This window comes from Coregonus lavaretus (genome assembly GCF_964263955.1).
Source record: "Coregonus lavaretus genome assembly, chromosome: 26".
NCBI lineage: Eukaryota > Metazoa > Chordata > Actinopteri > Salmoniformes > Salmonidae > Coregonus > Coregonus lavaretus.
In genome coordinates, this window is record NC_140013.1 from 11,882,415 (window position 1) to 11,897,416 (window position 15,002).

Consider the following 15,002-nt stretch of genomic DNA (forward strand, 5'->3'; position numbering starts at 1 on the left):
CTCACAAGGATAGTAAAACCAAACACACACACACACAACACTAAATTGTGCTAGTTTGAGTTTATGTAGCATCCAGTGTATTGTTTCCAGTGAGGGCATGCAGGAGAGAGGCAGATCTACTGTATATCAGTGGGGGCCAGTCACTCCGAGTGTATCTACTGTATAAGGTGGGGGCCAGTCACTCAGAATGTATCTACTGTATGAACTGGGGGCCAGTCACTCAGAGTGTATCTACTGTATGAGGTGGGGGCCAGTCACTCAGAGTGTATCTACTGTATGAGGTGGGGGCCAGTCACTCAGAGTGTATCTACTGTATGAGGTGGGGGCCAGTCACTCAGAGTGTATCTACTGTATGAGGTGGGGGCCAGTCACTCAGAGTGTATCTACTGTATGAGGTGGGGGCCAGTCACTCAGAGTGTATCTACTGTATGAGGTGGGGGCCAGTCACTCAGAGTGTATCTACTGTATGAGGTGGGGGCCTGTCACTCAGAGTGTATCTAGTGTATGAGGTGCAGGGAGTGCAGGCAAAGACAACAGTGTGTGCATGAATGGGAGTGAGTCAACAGTGAAATTGTGTGCTGTGAATGCAGCCAGGAAGCTCTCTAGCCTCCAGTGTGCTGGAGAATGGCGAGCCAAGGCTAAAGCAAACAAAGGCTGAGTAGGATAGCAAGTCGAGTGCAGAGAAAGTGCAGACCTTTGCAGCCGACTGGGGTCACAGGGAACAGTACGTGTGCTGGGCTTGCTGTTGGTCAGGGCCTCCCAGATGGTCACCTATATGCACACCAGAAAGTAGACAGACAGAGTCAGAGAGATAGTCAATCAAGTCAACAAGAAGGCTCACCAAACGCTCTTGTCATTTTAATGTTTCAATCTCAATGTTGACACTGGATTATGCCCTAGGATACTGAGTCAACTGTTTGTCTAGCTAGCTGATAGGATAGACTTACAACATGTCTTTACAGTGTATCTGGCATTTGTAGCTCTTTGCAAACTGTACACACTACTAATGCGATGTGCCTGTAGTTGATTAACATCCCGAACGAGCCCCCGAAATATGGTATTACTTTAGAGTTAAGGTTACAAAACAACCATACCATGCCTTATGTTCCACTTAGGAACGAAGAGGACTACCATCATACCATACTTCGTGTTCATTAGGCACCAAATTGTCATGGGCCTCTCACTCCACCGGGTTACCACCTTAATTTTCTTCCACTCTGCTCACCACTCTCTCTACTCAGCCTAACTAGCTCCACCTGTCCCTGCTCTGCTCTGCTCTAATTACTCTGCCAGCTGCGCTGCATTACCCACTACCTCTCCCAGTATTTAAGGCCCTGTCTTTCAGCTCTCCGGTGTCAGATCGTCTGCAAAGCTCACACCCGGAACCTGTTTGCTCGCGCTTCTGGCTCACCCTGGTTTTGTGACCCCGGACCTGCCTGTTTTTTGGATACTCTTCTGCCTCAGGAGATCCAGACCTGCTTCTGCCATTACGACTCCTGACTACTCTTCAATCCCGGTAACTCTGACCAGCCTTCTGCCTTGCTACTACGTCTTTTGGATTTCCCTTGAACTGTACTGCTGCCTGGTTTCATTCCGCCCTGTTGTGTCTGTGTCTCCCCCCCCCAGGACTTCTGGACCACCCACCACCGGCTTCATAGGACGCATCGCTGCCACTGGGGGGGGCACAGACCCAGCGCATTGGACGGGATCCCTGTTACCCCTGGAGCCTTCATTCACTCCCTACTTCCCTTTTCCCTTAAGTTTAATAAACTTTCTGGTGTGACGCAATTGTGGTCCTCTGGTCGTCTGTCTGAACCGTGACAGTACGATCTGACCATTATGGACTCAGCGCACACTTTCCCCGACATGGAAACCGATGAGCATGAGCAGCAGTTCCAGCAGCAGCAACAACAACTCGCCATGATCATTCAACTCCTCACCAACCTTACCCCAGCCAGTCTGCCCACCAGCCCAGCCCCCGAGTTACCTGCCCCGGTCATTGCAGCCGCTGCTCCGGAACCCAAGATTGGAAACCCCGAGCGGTTCAACGGCGATTCAACCCAGGTCCGGCCATTCCTGACTAGCTGCCGACTTCAGTTCTCCTTGCAGCCAAGGACCTTCGCCACGGAGGGGGCTAAAGTTGGGTATGCCATCACTCACCTGACGGGCCGAGCTCGACTCTGGGGAACAGCAGAGTTCGAACGTCAAACCCCCGCATGTGCAACCTTCGACCTGTTTGCTGAGGAGATGCTGAAGGTGTTTGACCTGGATTCACCCACCGCAGAGGCGTCTCGTGAACTGTTCAGTATTCGACAAGGCAGACGTACAGTCGCAGACCATTCCATCGACTTCCGAACCCTGGCTAGACGAAGTTCTTGGAACACACCATCGTTGGTGGACGCGTTCTTCCATAGTTTGGCTGACTATATCAAGGACGAGTTGGTCTCCCATGAACTGCCTTCCACTCTTGATGAAGCCATCGCACTGACTGTCAGGATCGACAGAAGGATACAGACCCGTCGTCGTGAGAGGGGGCGCCAAGGTCCACCTACTACCGGCATTCGGAGAGATCCGACTGGGCTCCTGTCATCTACTGCCACTCACCCAGGTCAGCTTGATCAGTCTGAGCCTATGGAGATTGGGCGAGCCTCCCTCACTCCTGCAGAGCGCCAGCGCCGCTTCACCTCAAACCTCTGCCTCTATTGTGGAGGTGAGGGACATCGTGTGGTAACCTGCCCTTTAAAGGGCCGAAGCTCACCGGGCATAGGGGGAGTCCGGTTGAGTTCAATGACCATCCAGTCCTCCGACCGCAAACCCCTGCTGCAAGTTCACCTCCGCCTCTCTGACTCAACTCACACCCTGGCTGCTCTGGTGGATTCTGGCGCCGAAGCCAACATAATGGACATCAAGCTGGCACGCCAACTGGGACTGGAGAACCTCCGTTTGACACCTCCTATTCCTGCCCGGGCACTGGACGGACACTTACTCGGATCGGTCACTCATGTCACGGCCCCGGTCTCGATGGGTCTGTCCGGAAACCATCAAGAAACTATCCAGTTTCACCTGCTCCCCTCTCCAGGCCAACCCCTCATCCTGGGTTACCCATGGCTCCGCCGGCACAACCCTCAGCTCGACTGGGTGACCGGGGTGATCAGGGAGTGGGGAGAGGACTGCCACCGAACCTGCCTGCTTGCTGCCGCACTACCCCCTCGGCCAGTACCTACTAACTCCGCTCCTGACCTCTCCAATGTCCCAGAATGCTACCATGGTCTCAGAGAGGTGTTTAACAAAGCAAGAGCCACATCTCTGCCCCCTCACCGTCCGTACGACTGTGCCATCGACCTCCTCCCTGGAACAGCTCCTCCAAAGGGTCGTCTTTATTCGTTGTCTGCTCCTGAAAGAAAGTCCATGGAGGACTACATCAATGGCTCTCTGTCCGCAGGATTAATCCGTTCATCTTCATCTCCTGCTGGTGCTGGCTTCTTCTTTGTGGGGAAGAAGGACGGATCTCTTCGCCCCTGCATCGACTACAGGGGACTCAACGACATCACAGTGAAAAACCGTTACCCTCTGCCTCTGCTCACCTCTGCTTTTGAGTTGCTCCAGGGAGCCACTGTTTTTACCAAGTTGGATCTCAGAAACGCTTACCACCTAGTGCGGATCCGGGAGGGAGATGAATGGAAAACCGCATTCAATACACCAACAGGCCACTACGAGTATCTGGTTATGCCTTTTGGCCTCACCAATGCTCCTGCTGTGTTCCAGGCTCTAGTGAATGATGTACTGCGGGACATGTTAAACAAGTTTGTCTTCGTTTACCTGGATGACATCTTAATCTACTCCAGAGACCTGTCTGAACACACCCGCCATGTCCAGCAAGTCCTTCATCGTCTTCTGGAGAATTCCCTCTACGCCAAGGCAGAGAAATGTGAGTTTCACGTCAAGACAGTGGCCTTCCTGGGGTACGTAGTGGCAGAGGGAAGTATCCAAATGGATCCTGCCAAGGTATCAGCAGTCACTTCATGGCCTGTTCCGGAGAACAGAAAGAAGCTGCAACAGTTTCTGGGGTTTGCTAACTTCTATAGGAAGTTTATCCGGAACTACAGTACCGTTGCTGCCCCTCTCACTGCTCTAACCAGCACCAAGCAACCCTTCACCTGGACCCCAGCAGCCGACAAAGCCTTCAGTACCCTCAAGGTGAGGTTCACCTCCGCTCCCATCCTCCAGATGCCTGATGTGGACCGGCAATTCATTGTGGAGGTGGACGCCTCGGATGTGGGAGTTGGTGCTGTGATTTCTCAGTGGGCTGCGGAGGATAGGAAGCTCCATCCCTGTGCCTTTTTCTCACGTCGGTTGTCCCCCTCTGAGTGCAATTACGACATAGGGAACCGTGAGCTGCTGGCTGTGAAGCTTGCCTTGGAGGAGTGGCGTCACTGGCTGGAGGGGTCCACCATTCCATTTCTCGTTTGGACCGATCATAAGAACTTGGAGTACATCCGCACGGCCAAACGGTTGAACTCCAGGCAGTCCCGCTGGGCCCTGTTCTTCACCAGGTTTAATTTCACTCTGTCATACCGGCCTGGATCACGCAACACCAAGCCAGACGCCCTCTCCCGTCAATTCCAGAAGGATGACACCCCCTCCAAGGACCCTGTGTCGATTCTGCCAAGTCCCTGCATCGTTGCAGCTCTGACCTGGGCTGTTGAGGAACAGGTGCTGGAGGCTCTCCGTAACCAGCCAGGTCCCAGCACTTGCCCAGCTGACCGCCTTTTTGTCCCCGAAGACCTGAGGTCCCAGGTCGTTCAGTGGGGACATGACTCCCGCCTAGCTTGTCACCCTGGCTCCACCCGCACTTACAACCTGCTCGCCCAGAGGTTCTGGTGGCCCTCTCTGAGGAAGGATGTACGGGAATTCGTCCAAGCCTGCCCCATCTGCAACCAACACAAGTCGTCCTGCCAGCCCCCAGCCGGATTGCTGCAGCCCCTGCCTGTGCCCAGACGTCCCTGGTCTCACATCGCCCTTGACTTTGTCACGGGGCTGCCCCCTTCAAGTGGCATGACCGTCATTCTCACCATCGTTGACCGTTTCAGCAAGATGGCACACTTCATTCCCCTCCCCAAGCTCCCAACCGCCAAGGAGACCGCCCAGGTGGTCCTGGAACACGTCTTCCGGATCCACGGACTGCCAAAGGATGTAGTTTCTGACCGTGGTCCACAATTCTCCTCCGCTTTTTGGAAGGAGTTCTGTCACCTGCTGGGAGCCACAGTCAGTCTGACTTCCGGATTCCATCCCCAATCCAATGGGCAGTCAGAGCGGGCTAATCAGGAGCTCGAGAAGGCACTGCGATGCATGACTTCACGCAACCCCCACTCCTGGTCGCAGCAATTGACATGGGTGGAGTACGCACACAATTCTCTGACCTGCTCTGCCATCGGTATGTCCCCTTTCCAATGTGTTTATGGATACCAGCCTCCTCTATTTGCCAGCCAGGAAGAGGAGGTTACTTGCCCATCTGCACTTGCTTTTGCCCGTCGATGTCGCCGCACCTGGTCACAAGCCCGAGCCACACTCCTCAGATCCGTTGCCAGCTACACTACCGGGGCCAACCGTCGGAGAATTCCTGCTCCCACCTACCATGTTGGTCAAAGGGTGTGGTTGTCATCGAAGAACCTGCCACTCAGGGTGGAGTCGCAGAAGCTGGCACCTCGGTTCATTGGCCCATTCCCTATCATAAGAGTGATTAGCCCAACTGCTGTCCGGCTCCAACTGCCTAATTCCCTGAGGGTGCACCCCACGTTCCATGTGTCTAAGATTAAGCCCATCCATGAGAGTCCGCTGGTCCCTGCTGCGCCTGGTCCTCCTCCTCCACGGCTCGTCGATGGTGGTCTGGTTTACACCGTCCGCCGCCTGCTTCGGTCCAGACGGAGGGGTAGGGGTCTCCAGTACCTCATTGACTGGGAGGGCTATGGACCTGAGGAGAGGACCTGGGTGCCAGCTAGTCGGATTGTGGATAGGACTCTCATCACCGCTTTCCACCAACGGCATCCTGATCAACCTGCAATCCGTAGGGGCCGCCCCAGAGGGGTCCCTAACCGTCCGGCCCGCTCGGCTTCCTGTCCTGTGCCTGATCCTGTCTCGGGACCTGTCCCATCTCCCGACCACGGCCCTCCGGCTTCCTCCGAGGATGAGGACGTTCACTCGGACCGTTCGGAGGAGTTCTAGCCCTCCTCCGGCTCCCCTCCTCCCGCCCGGCGTGGTGTTGCTCTTGGGACTTCTGGGGCCGTCCCTTGGGGGGGGGGTTCTGTCATGGGCCTCTCACTCCACCGGGTTACCACCTTAATTTTCTTCCACTCTGCTCACCACTCTCTCTACTCAGCCTAACTAGCTCCACCTGTCCCTGCTCTGCTCTGCTCTAATTACTCTGCCAGCTGCGCTGCATTACCCACTACCTCTCCCAGTATTTAAGGCCCTGTCTTTCAGCTCTCCGGTGTCAGATCGTCTGCAAAGCTCACACCCGGAACCTGTTTGCTCGCGCTTCTGGCTCACCCTGGTTTTGTGACCCCGGACCTGCCTGTTTTTTGGATACTCTTCTGCCTCAGGAGATCCAGACCTGCTTCTGCCATTACGACTCCTGACTACTCTTCAATCCCGGTAACTCTGACCAGCCTTCTGCCTTGCTACTACGTCTTTTGGATTTCCCTTGAACTGTACTGCTGCCTGGTTTCATTCCGCCCTGTTGTGTCTGTGTCTCCCCCCCCCAGGACTTCTGGACCACCCACCACCGGCTTCATAGGACGCATCGCTGCCACTGGGGGGGGCACAGACCCAGCGCATTGGACGGGATCCCTGTTACCCCTGGAGCCTTCATTCACTCCCTACTTCCCTTTTCCCTTAAGTTTAATAAACTTTCTGGTGTGACGCAATTGTGGTCCTCTGGTCGTCTGTCTGAACCGTGACACAAATGGCAGGAAACAAACTAAAACATGTAGGGACTACATGGACATTTTCCATTGTAACATTTTTTCCAACGTATTCCTTTGTGTTCTTTAATGAACACGAGCCAGGTTTTGAGATGGCAGTAAGCCCTATGAGGGGCCAGAGTGAGTCTGACCTGGTCATACTCGGAGCCAGCCTCCAGCAGACTCTGTTGGATGGCAAACTGCAGCAGGTCCTCCTCCTCATCACCACGCATGTTGTTGTCCCTCTGGTTGCCTCCCAGGACAGTATAACCCTGAGGGGGCTCGAACACACACGGGGGGATCTCCCCTCCACGACACGACGCTGCATGAGACACAGGACAGGAGGGATGTTATGGGTCATTCTTGAATTGCTGTGGCATTTGCGTCCCTTGCCTTAGCAAAAACAGTTTAAAATAAACAAAACATGTATAATGTGTAACTATTTGGAATTTTAAACAGTTAATCAGTGATACAACATAATGGAAGTCCTTTATGTTTATGCATTGTTTAAAGTACTTAGAACAATCAAATTGGCTTGTCCAAGTAGCGATGTGCAGAGTTGTAGTGACATGTTTTTGGGATAGAGATATCTATCTATTATTTTGAATGCTAAAAAGTAAACAAAAGTATTTTATATATTGTAAAGTCCAATAAAAAACAAAGAAGGCTATTAAAATACCTTATTTAAAAAATATAACGTGTCACTAAGTTTTATGTCATTGGTGTTACAGCCTTTAAATTCACTTATTACAAAGATCCATTACAAAGATACACAAGGACCTTGAGTACCCCCTTCAGTGGCAAACGGTTATCGGGGGAGGGGTTTATATTAAAGAACAATTATTAGCTAATCACACCCTTTTAGAATGTCATACATTTGAGGATTCTAATGATAATTTGGTAATGTTTAAATACAAAGTGTCATTGGTGGTACTCAATTTAAATGAAGGGAAAATTACATTGTGAGCAAAATGATTAATCATATTATTTAGTAAATTATTTTTTAAAGGTTAATTACTCTTGAATGATAGGGAAACATTTTGATTTCTGCCTAAATAGACATGCCCAAACGTAATTATTTTTCATGAGATGGCCATAAACAACAACTGGTAATGCTGCATAGTTTTAGAAAGGTCTGGAACTCACCTTTCTGGTAATAATAGTTATAAATTGCTGAGGTGTACTCACATTTGAGGACACAAGCTCAAGCACATAGTAGAAATATTATGAAAATATGAGAAAACATTTATGATTTTTTTCCTATTCAACAAAAGTGGGGCAATAGAGCTTGAAATGACTGAAATGTTTTCTAAATATAGCTCCGCTGGGGGAGTGAAAACGGAGAGCAGACAGATGGGCCTTTTTGGTGCTATAAGGTACGGACCCTACGGCGTTCACAGAATGCTTTGTACACCAAAATGTCAGTCGGAACCGGTCCAGAACCATATGGGGGACTTAACATCTAAGAGTTAGATTTGAGCTGTGGTCTCCATTTAATAAAATCCTCAATTACCTAAAATGTGTCATTGGTCGTTTTACCATCATTGGTGTTACTACTCCTACTGGTGGCACAATGTTATCATAATGGTCAAACATATTTAAAGTAATTAAGCTGCCATATTAGATGTATTTAAAATGGGAAAATGTTTCCAAATATATTTAAATAAAAAGGAAGTTCATATTTTTCCAAAATGTCATGCCCAAATCCCACCTCAATTCAAGAACGACCCTTATGTTATGTTATTATGAGTCAAAGTTTTTCCTGTCCAATCAACCCCTTAATTGGGGAGGACGGGCTCATGGTAATCGCTGGAGCGGAATAGTGGAATGGTATCAAATACATCAAACACATGGTTACCATGTGTTTGATGCCATTTAATTTGCTCCGTTACAGCATTATTATGAGCCGTCCTCCCCTCAGCAGCCTCCACTAGAGTGTATGTGTGTGTGTCTTTGAGTGTGTGTGTGTTTGGGGGGTGGGGGGGGTTGTGTGTGTTTCTCACTCGTGGAGCTGGAGCTGGAGACACTAGAAGAGTCGCTGCCTGGGGAGGGGGTGTCTGTGTCAGTCCTGGGGCTGCTGTCCTTCTGTCCGTCCACCTCCCCCTCCACCTGGCCCGGCCCCGTCACCGACCCCTCCTCGCACCCGTTCAGGTTCCCAAAGGTGATCCGGGCATTCAGGATGTGATAGATGGGAATTTCTGAGAAGAGGAAGAGAAGTGACAGAGATGTTTAGGATTTACGATTATCACTGGATTCATAATTAATGTGCAATAGGTGTAAATATTCCAAACATGTTAAAAGTTCAAAAGACCACATTTTGGGCAAATCCCAATTAACCATATTTGAGGCAGCATCTGAATGAATTTAAGGAGTAGCCAGAATGCCAAACCTGACATAAGGACAGGTGGGTCAACTTTTGTTGGTTGAAAAAGTACCCAATTGTCATTCTTGAGTAAAAGTAACGATACCTTAATAGAAAATGACTGAAGTAAAAGTGAAAGTCACCCAGTAAAATACTACTTGAGTAAAAGTAAATATACTTAAGTATCAAAAGTAAATGTAATTCCTAAAATATACTTAAGTATCAAAATAATAAATAATTTCAAATTCCTTATATTAAGGAAACCAGACGGCACAATTTTCGACTTAAGTAGTACTTTAAAGTTTTTTTACATAAGTACCTTAAACCACTGGTCTACTTTTGATAATCTCCCCCTCTCGCTTTCTCTCCACTCTCACTACCATGATGTGCCAAGTCTCTAGGATGCAGAGCAAACTATCTGGTTATAAGAGTGTACTCTACTCCCTCACCGATCTTGACAGGGAAGCCAGGGGGCAGTCGCAGGGTAATGAAGTCCCTGAGCTTGGCGAAGAGGGCATTGGAGATGGCCATGAGGTCAATGATGGGTGCCACTTGCTCCGCTAGGGACAGAGGATGGGACTCACACAGCCACAGCTTAGCCTTGAACCTGAGGAAACCGGGAAACATGTATGTATGTATATTTTACAATATACCTGACTCTTGTTCAGTAGGGCTCACCGTAGCAAAATGTTTGGAAACGTAAAATGAAGAGTAGTCCCTCCCTGTTTAATTTGTTTTCAGTTACAGTGAGGGAAAAAAGTGTTAGATCCCCTGCTGATTTTGTACGTTTGCCCACTGACGATGAAATGATCAGTCTATACTTTTAATGGTAGGTTTATTTGAACAGTGAGAGACAGAATAACAACAACAAAATCCAGAAAAACGCATGTCAAAAATGTTATAAATTGATTTGCATTTTAATGAGGGAAATAAGTATTTGACCCCCTCTCAATCAGAAAGATTTCTGGCTCCCAGGTGTCTTTTATACAGGTAACGAGCTGAGATTAGGAGCACACTCTTAAAGGGAGTGCTCCTAATCTCAGTTTGTTACCTGAATAAAAGACACCTGTCCACAGAAGCAATCAATCAATCAGATTCCAAACTCTCCACCATGGCCAAGACCAAAGAGCTCTCCAAGGATGTCAGGGACAAGATTGTAGACCTACACAAGGCTGGAATGGGCTACAAGACCATCGCCAAGCAGCTTGGTGAGAAGGTGACAACAGTTGGTGCGATTATTCGCAAATGGAAGAAACACAAAAGAACTGTCAATCTCCCTCGGCCTGGGGCTCCATGCAAGATGATCATGAGAACGGTGAGGAATCAGCCCAGAACTACACGGGAGGATCTTGTCAATGATCTCAAGGCAGCTGGGACCATAGTCACCAAGAAAACAATTGGTAACACACTACGCCGTGAAGGACTGAAATCCTGCAGCGCCCACAAGGTCCCCCTGCACAAGAAAGCACATATACAGGCCCGTCTGAAGTTTGCCAATGAACATCTGAATGATTCAGAGGAGAACTGGGTGAAAGTGTTGTGGTCAGATGAGACCAAAATTGAGCTCTTTGGCATCAACTCAACTCGCCGTGTTTGGAGGAGGAGGAACGCTGCCTATGACCCCAAGAACACCATCCCCACCGTCAAACATGGAGGTGGAAACATTATGCTTTGGGGGTGTTTTTCTGCTAAGGGGACAGGACAACTTCACCGCATCAAAGGGACGATGGACGGGGCCAGGGCATTGAAAATGGGTCGTGGATGTGTATTCCAGCATGACAATGACCCAAAACACACGGCCAAGGCAACAAAGGAGTGGCTCAGTGGTCTAAGGCACTGCATCGCAGTGCTAGCTGTGCCACTAGAGATCCTGGTTCGAATCCAGGCTCTGTCGTAGCCGGCCGCGACCGGGAGACCCATGGGCGGCGCACAATTGGCCCAGCGTCGTCCAGGGTAGGGGAGGGAATGGCCGGCAGGGGATGTAGCTCAGTTGGTAGAGCATGGCGTTTGCAACGCCAGGGTTGTGGGTTCGATAAAATAATGTATGTGCTAACTGTAAGTCGCTCTGGATAAGAGCGTCTGCTAAATGACTAAAATGTAAATGTAAATGTCAAGAAGGAGCACATTAAGGTCCTGGAGTGGCCTAGGCAGTCTCCAGACCTTAATCCCATAGAAAATCTGTGGAGGGAGCTGAAGGTTCGAGTTGCCAAACGTCAGCCTCGAAACCTTAATGACTTGGAGAAGATCTGTAAAGAGGAGTGGGACAAAATCCCTCCTGAGATGTGTGCAAACCTGGTGGCCAACTACAAGAAATGTCTGACCTCTGTGATTGCCAACAAGGGTTTTGCCACCAAGTACTAAGTCATGTTTTGCAGAGGGGTCAAATACTTATTTCCCTCATTAAAATGCTAATCAATTTATAAAAATTTTGACATGCGTTTTTCTGGATTTTTTTGTTGTTATTCTGTCTCTCACTGTTCAAATAAACCTACCATTAAAAGTATAGACTGATCATGTCTTTGTCAGTGTGCAAACATACAAAATCAGCAGGGGATCAAATACTTTTTTCCCTCACTGTAGGTGCCTAATGAACACCACCCTGTTTTACACAAGTACTACACACAGTGCAATGCAGTAACGTGTCCCGCAGAAAGCATCTTTGTTGATCATACAGGCATTTTCAAAAACTGTGAGAGACTGGAACTCTAGTTCTATCTCATCCTATAACATTTATCAAATCCTGAGAGAATTTTTTTGTCTTGTAATTTGTTGCACTGCAAAAGATCGGCATCACCATTGACTCGGCAATCAACTGTTCTCAAGCACTGTGTGTGTAGGGTTTCTGTTCAGGCCACTCAATGTTTATTTTCAACTGATGAGATAATGTACTAGTAGCCTAGTGATCGGGCTGGGACATCATCTCACTGTTGTCTTGTCACAATCAATCCAATAACCAGCAGAATTCTAAACAGCTATTGATGTGAGATCCAGGTTCATAGTCAATTACCAGATCACACATCATACATAGATTGGATAGAAGGAAAACATGTACATGCATGGGCCAGAGCCAAAACACTTGACAGGGCCAGAGACATACTGTAGAGTGCGTCCAAAATGGCACCCTATTCCCTATATAATGCACTACTTTGGGCCCTGGTCAAAAGTAGTGCACTATAAAGGGAATAGGCTGCCATTTGGGATGTAGACATATTGTATGGTTCTGGGCAGGGCTTTTATAGCCAAGGGCCCCAGGCATAGAAGTTGTTATAAGGGCTGTGATGGCTGTTGCTGTCACCTCTGAGTCTTGGTGGTGAGTTGACAGGGGTGGCCAATATCCCGGGTGCCCAGGGGCAGGTTGGGATTGAAGTACTCCTCAGCTGTCAGGGCTGTGGGGTTGGTCACGGCAGGACTTGACATCTGAGTCACTAGGGCCTGTTGAGAAAAGGGGAGGGGGGGATAGGGAGGGAGGGAGGTATAGAGGAAGAGAGACAGAGTGAAAGAGATTGAGAGAGAGAGAGAGAGATAAAAGGAGGGAGGGTGAAGAAAGACAGCGAAAGAGAGAGGGAGAAGGAAGGAGGGTTAAGAGAGAGAAAGAAAGAGAGAGGGAGAAGGAAGGAGGGTTAAGAGAGAGAAAGAAAGAGAGAGGGAGAAGGAAGGAGGGTTAAGAGAGAGAAAGAAAGAGAGAGCGAGAGGATGAGAGAGGGGGATAAAGATTGTCAGCGGGTTTGCCAGCAGAAGCCAATTAAAATGGTGATCAATATTTGAGAGAGAAGAGAATCCCGGGGAACTCTTTACTCATATCAATATTGACAGCTATGTTGGCTTGTGATTCACTGTAGCTATAAGGTAAAATCCCTATACAATGAGGAGGATGAGGATAATGATTAGGATTGATGAGGAGGAGGATGAGGATGATGATGATGATAATGATGACTATGACCACTAACCCCATTGTTGGGCCCCATGTGTTGCTCAGCGATCCCTAGGAAGTTCTGCAGGGGTGTCTTTCCGCCTGAGGAAAAGGTCACATCATTGGAACATTCAGGAGAGGAACTCAAAACAAGTCTGTGACCATAGAAATAGGGTTAGTAGGAATGTTGACCTGGTAGTGGGAGTGGGAATGTCTGTTCTACTAATATTATTTATATGTCTAACTTAAGAATTCTCGACTGCAGTCTCTCATCAATATTTGAGGGATGGAGATGGGGTAAGGGACTGGGGGAGTTGGGTTCTTGGAGGGAGGGCTTTGAGAGGGTTGGGGCCGGTGGTGAGAGCAGAGCACTTTGCTGGGTAGCCCAGCGGGGAGAAAAACAAGGACAATAGGTTTCTCTGGCCAAGTAAATGACTGTGGAAAATGCTTTAGGGCCACTTGTTGGGGCTTCTGTGCAATTATCAACATCAGAGCTTCTCAACAGGGGTGTGTCTATTAGTGCAAACCATAGCTAAATATTTAAAACCAAAACAAGCGTTTCTTATTGGACAAGTTCAGGTTAGTTGTTCCTCGTTTCAGCCCGCTTTCTTCCATTTGATTCCTAGTGAATACACTCCAGTTTATTAGTGTTGTATTCTGACTTGAAATCAGCGCGCTCAACACAATTCTCCCATTGACGTCAATGAATGACTTACACCAAAGTCTGTGCTGCGCACGCATATCTCAGCTCTGAATTGGGCCCTTTTACTGTATCTAAGCCAAGATGTGGACGTGATGTGGAAGATTACCAAGGGGATTTTTAAACCAATATGTAGAACTTCAGCAAAGAGAGACACCTTTGGGCTTAGACTTGAGTGGCTCAGTGAGATGGTCTGTTCGGGTTCGAGTGATCAGTTCCACATTGGAGGCGCCGTACACCTAACAGAGAAGACAAGGACAAAAAGAGTGTCATGGTTATGAGACTCTGGTTAAATAGTGCACTATATAGGGAAGAAGGTACCAATTGGGACGCAAATTCTGTGACTGCTTTAGATTAGTGATGTAGTAGGGAGGTGGGCTCACTGCTGAGTCTATGTATACAGTACCAGTCAAAGGTTTGAACACACCTACTCATTCAAGGGTTTTTCTTTATTTTTTACATTGTAGAATAATAGTGAAGACATCAAAACGATGAAATAACACATATGGAATCATGTAGTAACCAAAAAAGTGTTAAACAAATCAAATTATATTTTATATTTTATATTCTTCAAATAGCGACCCTTTGCCTTGATGACAGCTTTGCACACTCTTGGCATTCTCTCAACCAGCTTCACCTGGAATGCTTTTCCAACAGTCTTGAAGGTGTTCCCACATATGCTCGACTCATCCCAAACCATCTCAATTGGGTTGAGGTCGGGGGATTGTGGATGCCAGGTCATCTGATCCAGCACTCCATCACTCTTCTTCTTGGTAAAATAGCCCTTACACAGGCTGGAGGTGTGTTGGGTCATTGTCCTGTTGAAAAACAAATGATAGTCCCACTAAGCCCAAACCAGATGGTGTATCGCTGCAGAATGCTGTGGTAGCCATGCTGGTTAAGTGTGCCTTGAATTCTAAATCAATCACAGACAGTGTCACCAGCAAAGCACCCCCACACCATAACACCTCCTCCTCCATGCTTTACGGTGGGAACTACACATGCAGAGATCATCCGTTCACCCACACCACGTCTCACAAAGACACGGCGGTTGGAACCAAAAATCTCAAA

The 15,002-nt window shown here is 48.5% G+C and overlaps 1 protein-coding gene across 1 annotated transcript in view; it reads right to left on the bottom strand.

Moving 5' to 3' along the window:
- The window catches only part of LOC311101514 (ankyrin repeat domain-containing protein 13B-like), a gene marked incomplete at both ends in the record, with an annotated part of 36,375 nt that overhangs the window by 625 nt on the left and 20,748 nt on the right, over positions 1-15,002 (bottom strand). Inside the window, 7 exons of the mRNA XM_084142660.1 lie at positions 695-771; positions 7,112-7,281; positions 8,963-9,157; positions 9,771-9,928; positions 12,617-12,753; positions 13,269-13,333; positions 14,089-14,170. Coding sequence (XP_083998786.1) covers positions 695-771; positions 7,112-7,281; positions 8,963-9,157; positions 9,771-9,928; positions 12,617-12,753; positions 13,269-13,333; positions 14,089-14,170 — 884 coding nt within the window. The remainder of the gene's footprint in view (positions 1-694; positions 772-7,111; positions 7,282-8,962; positions 9,158-9,770; positions 9,929-12,616; positions 12,754-13,268; positions 13,334-14,088; positions 14,171-15,002) is intronic.